Genomic DNA, 7,064 nt, shown 5'->3' on the forward strand with positions numbered 1-7,064 from the left:
CAGCTACCTCCGGTTGGTTGCTCCGTTACCAAGGGTACGCCTGCAAGCTGCGAGGATATTTCACAGCAACCCTTCTGCTCAGCCTTCACAATTTAGTAGGGAAGGCGCCGCAGAGAGAGTCCTCCGTAAGCCCCATCCCGGTATGAGGAAATGGATGCCAGGTTTTCCAGACGGCTTGAGCATAGCCTTGATGCCGTGGACTTAGTCAGGGAAAGATTTTCTACTGCAGACCAAGAGGCTCCCTCTTCCCGGCATCGGGCTGTGTACTCCCCGATCATCAGCCCTCGTACCAGCATCAATTTGTTCACTCAGACAAATAGGTCTCCTTCTCCCCGCCCCCACCCTCAAGACCCCTGGTCTTGTCAGGTCAGGCTCCTCTCATCCACTCATCCACACAGGAGGGCACATGTCTGAGTGAAACGCAACAGGGTTCCTGAAGACAGCAGCCACTATGGAACAAGACGTCTGTGGTGGCACTAGCTCTCCTGAGGAAGCTTCTCGTCATGCCAATAATGCAAAAGGAGCATTGCTGAACTGCGGATGGTGGAGGAAGTGCCTGGTCGTTGGTTAAGAGAGTGCTGGCCATACGTGCCACGAGCCTCGGAAGGAACCACGGCTGGCAGAGAAACCAACCGATGCCCTGTTTCGCACCCTAGACCATTCTCCGAGGACAAGGGAGGACAAATGCATGCAGCCCTCTCCCACGAAAACTGTCTTGCCAACTGAGGAGACACGGGGCAAAATGAACTGACACTTACCAACTTCACAGAGCAGAGGAAGGCGTGAGGAGACGGTAGAGGAGCTGGGAGTTGGGCACACTTTTATACCGTGGCCCAGAGCCCCGGGGGAGCTGAACAATGACACAAACACGAAGCAGGCTGAGAAACAGCAATTTTGGCTTCTCAGAGCTCTGCTGGGAGATGACAGGCATGCCTCCTTTGCCTGAGATGCTTGGCTCCTTTTTCATCCTGGGTAGGACTGACGTGGTTTTGCTGATAGCAATTATGTTTCTTGCCCAGACCCACGCTCATTTGAGGTCTCACTCCAGTTGCCGGTGAAGCCTTGCAGCAGATTCAGGCCACAAGTAGGCGTTGTACGTGTCCTGCCCTTCCTGGGGAACATGGCCACCGCTGACATAGGACTTTGCCTGTGGAGCACGCCTGAAGGCCACTCAGACAAGTGTCTCTTGCACGGGCTGAGGCTGACCCTGAGCAACAGCAGTGCCTGCCGCCTGTGGATTGGCTCGGAGCCCAGCCAAGCCTCTGCGGGATGGCTGTTCTGCTGAGGGACAAAGAACGGAGGAGACTCACGTCCCTGGGGTGATTCAAAGGTGATGGTCAGACAAGGCCCTCCTGCGGTCTGGAGAGAAACCCTGTTGTGTGCAGGGGTGGGGACACCGAGGCTAGTGCTGGAGTAGATCAGGCTACTCGGAGGCAGATCTCTGCTCCCCTCGGGCCTCGGTGGTGCACACGCTTTCCAGACTTGTAAAGGGAGCCTAGCAGTTCAGCTGTTGTCTTCAGTCAGGAAAGGCCAGAGTGTCTTTTTTGGGGAACTGCACAGCCCTTGCCTTGCCTGCCAGGACTTTGCTCATTACTCTCCTGAGGAGAAGCAACAGCCCTGGAGTGTGATGAAGGAGCCTGCTGACTCATGCCTGACAGAGAGTGGACGTGCTTGCTTCAGCACAATCTTCCCAAACAAAACTCATCTGTGCATTGTTGCCACGTGGCTTGTTCAGGTCACTGACGCAGAGGGTCTGGCTTGTTTTCCCTGGCTCAGGGACGGATTGGCACATTCAGGGCCCTTTAATTGCAAGGTCACACCAGCAGACCACCTCGGAGCCACCCGTGCCTCACCAAAAAGTGCTGAGGCGCTATGAGAGACCTTGGATCCACCTTGGTGCGGATCATGCATGCACAGGCATCAGGGGCTCTGGAGGAAATGAGTTCCGGTGTGCAGAGGGCCCTACGTGCAACTTTGTGTCCGCATCCCTGCAGAAATGCAGTTTTTTGTACAGTGTTGTCACGGCTGCTAGCGTCTTGCCTGACCACTTGGTGACTCCTTGAAATCCTGTCATGCTCCTTGGTGAAGCAGTAGCCAAGGGAGAACAGCACGGATATGCCCTGACGTTCCCACCGCCAGACATTTCTGGGAGCACGGATCAACGCGAGGAAAGTTGTTGCCCCTATGTGTCCGCGGCCTGGGAGCCTGCTTTTTTGGCAGATGGGTGTGACAGACCACCGGACTGAGGTTGCTGTACATGCAGAAACAGGTCCCAGGAGTCAGTAGGCTACCAGGGTGGGAGGCAGCCACCCGTGCCTCTTCCCTATGCAACGGGAAATGCACTGGCAAAGCAGGCAGTGACCCTCCCTCCTGAGGGCTCTGAGGCTCCCTGGGGAACTTGCGAGGCAGTCGACCCCCAGCGTGTCCTCAACTGAAGAGGACGGAAGTGGTTGCCTATCTCTTCTGGCCCCCAGAGCCCTGAGATGTGGCTCATTGAGACATGGCCGAGACCCACAGAAGGGGAACGCGTTGCCCACAGCAATCTCCACAGGGGAAGTGGCCAGCAGGAACCAGCCTCGAGGGAAACTGCCCAAATGGGACGACCTGCCTTGTGGCTGTTCCGCTCCTGGCCAGTGCACTAATGGATGAGCGCTCAAAATAGTGACGAGCACCAGAAAATGCCAAAGGCCGTGGTGGGTACGGAGGGAAGTTGAGTACAGCGTTGCTGCTCCTCCCTCTCTGCTCTGCCTTGTGGCAATTGAGAGGTTGTGCAGAGAGGATCAGATGCCAGGACAGACACTCTGCTCCTAACGTAGACTCCTTTGCCACCACACAGGAACATGACACAGCCTGTCTTAGCTCCGCTACAGCAGGCAGTGGGCATCATCGCTGGGCTGCTCTCCTCCTTGGTCTGCCATTGTGCTCCTGTGGCTGGATGCGGGAAGGGTGGGGAGGCATTCCTCTACCGCACGAGGAGCCTGGCATTTGCTGCATCCGAGAAAAACTGGGGAAGCGGGAGAGGGCACATGTATCCACCTACCACAGCAGGCGTGTGGTAACACCGGAGGGCAGGAAGCGGACAGCGCCTGCCCATCCTTGCTCCACAAGATGCCTTCTGCCTCGAACTGCAGCCACAAGAGGACACGTCCTTCCCAGGGCTGGCAAGGCAACCGAAAGCCAAAAGCACCCTCAGTCAAATGCCTGTGAGCTTACTCCTCAGACATTTTGACCTTGCACCCTTGGGGCTTACTACCCACTTTGAGAATGAGAATTCTGAGAATGAGAATTGACAGATTTCTATGGAACAGCACCTGTTTCTTTTTCCCTTTCTCCTTTTCCTCTTTATCTTTTCCACTTTTTCTTGTTCTTTTTTCCCTTTGGTTTTCTTTTCCTTTTTGTTTTCCTTTTCCTTTCTTTTTCTTTTTCCTGTTCCTTGAGGCTACTACAGAGCTACTGGCCCCTGTAGGCACGTTACCAGTGCCCCCATCCCTTCACAGAGTGGCAGTTCTCTCCACCTCACAGAGAGTCCTTCTTTGGCCTTCGCTTTCCAAACACCTCTGGGGATCTGAGTCCTCTCCCTTCCGTCTCCCTTGGCCAGACAGGCATCCAGCCGGGCTTGGCTGATTGCTGAGCCCTTCCGTGGCCCTGCGAGGCCTTGTGTTTCTCAGGGTCAGCCTCAGCCCTTCAACAGGAGACCCATGTGAGCAGCCTTCATCAGCAGTGCTCCACAGCTGAAGGACTGACTGAGATTGGTAGTCACGTTCCCCAGCAAGGATGTGCACAAGCCACACACAGGGCCTGGGGCTACTGAAGCCCTTTCCTCAGAACTGGCATGGGACCTCAAATGACCGTTGCTTTGAGAAGCCAGCATCTCATTGAATCTCTGTGCTCTCACCCAATAGGGAAATGCAGGCCAGGCCTTTCAGATGAAAGAGACAAGTTCTTCATCTCTCGGCTGTGCTTTGCAAGCCTCAAATTGGTGTTTGTCAACGTGCTTCACACAGAAGGGATGTCTCAGGTCTCCTGAGGCGCTGGTTCACCATATAAAAAGCCTGTGCCACTCCAGGCCCTTCTAGCCACATCTCTTCCCTTGCTCTCCACGGTGAACTTGGTAAGTCTGAACTCACTCCTTCTCCTCCTGCTGTCAGGATTTCTGTCAATGGGACTGCTTCCCTTCTGGGCATGATCCTTCTGATACGGGGTCCAGGCTTGAAAAGACACTGTGCTTCCCTCTTCTGGGAGGTGAGCTGGTGAGGGAAGAGGGAGAGCTTTGTTCCCTTCTGAGAGGGAGTCAGCTGGGCTCCTTTGTAGCAGTGGTCCTGCTGAAGCCTGAGGCTGGACGTCTAGTACCGTCGAATCACTCACCAGGTGCTTCCTCCCCCATCCACGATACAGCGAGTGGCCTTGGTCACTCTTGGCACATAAAGGAACATCCCAGGGAGATGTGGCCCTACCCAGGCACTGGTTTGTTGTCAGAGGAGCCAAGCTGGGGGTCTGAAAGGGCCCAGAAGCTAATGCCCCCTGCTCCCTCCCGGTCTTGCAGGGTGGCCTCCCTCCGCGAGACATGTCGTGCTACAGCCCGTGCCTGCCAACCGCCTGCGGCCCAACTCCGCTTGCCAACAGCTGCAATGAGCCGTGCGTCATCCGGTGCGCCGACTCCAGCGTTACGATCCAGCCCTCGCCAGTGATGGTGACGCTGCCGGGCCCAATCCTCAGCTCCTTCCCTCAGAGCACAGCCGTGGGGTCCACCGTGTCGGCTGCTGTGGGGAGCTCTCTCAGTGCTGGCAGTGTGCCCATCGCTTCTGGGGGCTCCCTGGGGCTGGGAGGCTTCGGGTGGTCCGGTCTGGGCCGCGGGCTCTGCGGGGCCCTGGGACGGGGCAATCTCTTGTGCTGAAGCCCGTGGGTTGCCTGCCCGTGGCCGAGCGCCAGGAGGCTCCAGGAAATCCCTGGAGCCAGCCCTGAGAGCGTGGCCTTGGTCTGCAGAGGAACCGAGCTCCCACCGCTCCACCTGGAGGAAGGGGCCTGCGCTGGCCTTCCGTCTCTTCCCAAGGAAGCCTCTCTCTTTGCCCCTCTTGCTCTGATTTACCTTACGCTCCCCATGTAATACCGCCCCCTTCCTTCCGTAGCAATGGGTCTAGGTGATACATGACTGCCAGAGCCTTGGAGGGGAACGGGAAAAAAAGCATCCCAGCCATGGAGGTTTTCCTTCCGATGGCAGCGCTCTTCTGAGCTTTATTCAGCCTCCAAATTGCATTGCTTAAGCTCTCGTCTTTCCCATCTGGATTTGACTTTCTCATTAAAGACAGCGGGCATCAGCTTTGCAGGAGAGTCATGTTTCATTCTCCCCTCTTCTCCAATCCCAATCAGAGGAGTACCCAAAAGAGTTCCTCCCCTGGTAAAACGACGGGTTCCTCCCGGGTTCCTGGGTTGGTTGGAGAGAGCCTCCTTGCCAGTATTTGTGCTTGGTATTTCCTCGATCCGTGTGCAGGGCCTTTCACTTGGCTTTGTTGAACTTCAGGAGGTTTGCACAGGCCAACATCTCAAGCCGGTCCAGGTCTTCTGGACCGCACCCCTTCCCTCCCGCGTCTTGACCACACCACACAGCTTGATGGCATTGACAGACTTGCTGAGGGCACACTCAATCACGCTGTCCATGTCTCCAACAAAGATGTCAAGCAGCACTGGTCTCAACACCCACCCCTGAGGAACGCCGCTCATCGCTGCTCTCCACTTGGACATCGAGCTCTTGACCTCAACTCTTTGAGTGTGACCATCAGGCCAATCCCTGATGCGCCGAGTGGTCCACCCGTCAAATCCCTGTCTCTCTGATTTAGAGCCAAGGATGTCATGTGGGACAGTGTCAAAAGCTTTGCACAAGCCCAGTTGAATGACGTCAGTTGCTCTTCCCTTGTCCACAAGCACTGTAACCCCATCGTTGAAGGCCACCAAGCTCGTCAGGCACGATTTGCCCTTAGTGGAGCCATGTTGGTCATCACCAGTCTTCTTCTTATCTTCCACGTGCCCTAGCAGAGTTTTCAGGAAATTCTACCCCATGATCCTGCCGGGCACAGAGTTGAGACTGAACGGCCTGTAGTTTCCCAGGTCTTCCTTCTTTCCTTTTGTCCTGGGTTTGAGTGAGTGGTGGGGTTTTTGGTAGCAAGGGAGGGGGATACAGCGGTGGCCCCCTGTGAGAAGCTTCTCGAAGCTCCCCCGGCTCTAAGTCGGACCCACCGCTGCACCAAGGCCACTGTCACAATTAGCTGCACCTCTGCAATAACGTATTTAAGAAGGGGACTTGGGAGGAGGAGTTGGACTTGTGACGAGGAGTTGCCACATCTATATGAAGTCAGTGGAGGAACGGAGGAGAAAAGGTTGGGGGGAGGTGCACCACTGCAGAGACCCCCCCCCGTATCCTCTGGTGAGATGGCAGGGCAGCCCGCACCCTGCCACCCATGGGAGGGACTCCCAGGAGCATCCCGTGGTAGAGACTCAAGTTGGAGAAAGTTAGTGTCCCACACCGGAGAAGCTAGGGAAAAGCTGCAGCCCGTGGGAGAGACTCAAGTTGGAGAAAGTTTGTGGACGACAGACTCCTGTGAGAGGTGGATCACGCTGGAGCAGGGGGAAGAAGTTCCACCTTTCAGAGATGGAAGAAGCATCAGCATTGACTGCACCTCCCATTCCCTGCCCCCTGCGCCGCTGTGGGGAGGAGGTAGAGATATCGGGAGCAGAGCTGAGACCGGGAAGAAGAGAGGGCTGTGGGGGGAGGTGTTTTCAAGATGTGGTGGTGCTTCTCACTGTCCCCTACTCTGTCAAGTGTTGTTGTTGTTAATGTCTGTATTAAATTTATGTTCTTTTTTTCTTCTCACAAGAAGCCTGTCTCTTGCCTGTGACAGTAATGGGTGATTCATCCGTCCCTGTCGTGTCCCCCTGTTGAAGCCACTTCTTATTTTCTCCTTTCTCAGCGCTGGGGCGGAAAGCGGGAGCGATCGGCTCTGTGGTGCTCAGTTGCTCTCTGAGCTGAAACCACGACACTTCTTTAAAAATTTTTGTGTTTGAGCTTGTCC

At 55.7% G+C, this 7,064-nt stretch overlaps 1 protein-coding gene across 1 annotated transcript; it reads left to right on the forward strand.

The window, feature by feature from the left end:
- The first annotated feature begins 4,042 nt into the window (after positions 1 to 4,042).
- Positions 4,043 to 4,986, forward strand: LOC122154419 (beta-keratin-related protein-like). The gene is made up of 2 exons (XM_042802764.1): positions 4,043 to 4,111; positions 4,544 to 4,986. Exon 2 carries the CDS (start codon positions 4,565 to 4,567, stop codon positions 4,892 to 4,894), a length of 330 nt encoding a protein of 109 aa, XP_042658698.1. The 5' UTR covers positions 4,043 to 4,111; positions 4,544 to 4,564; the 3' UTR covers positions 4,895 to 4,986.
- Positions 4,987 to 7,064: the final 2,078 nt, after the last annotated feature.

This window comes from Tyto alba, unplaced genomic scaffold (assembly GCF_018691265.1).
Source record: "Tyto alba isolate M040663 unplaced genomic scaffold, T.alba_DEE_v4.0 Super-Scaffold_39, whole genome shotgun sequence".
In the NCBI taxonomy this organism is placed as follows: Eukaryota; Metazoa; Chordata; class Aves; order Strigiformes; family Tytonidae; genus Tyto; species Tyto alba.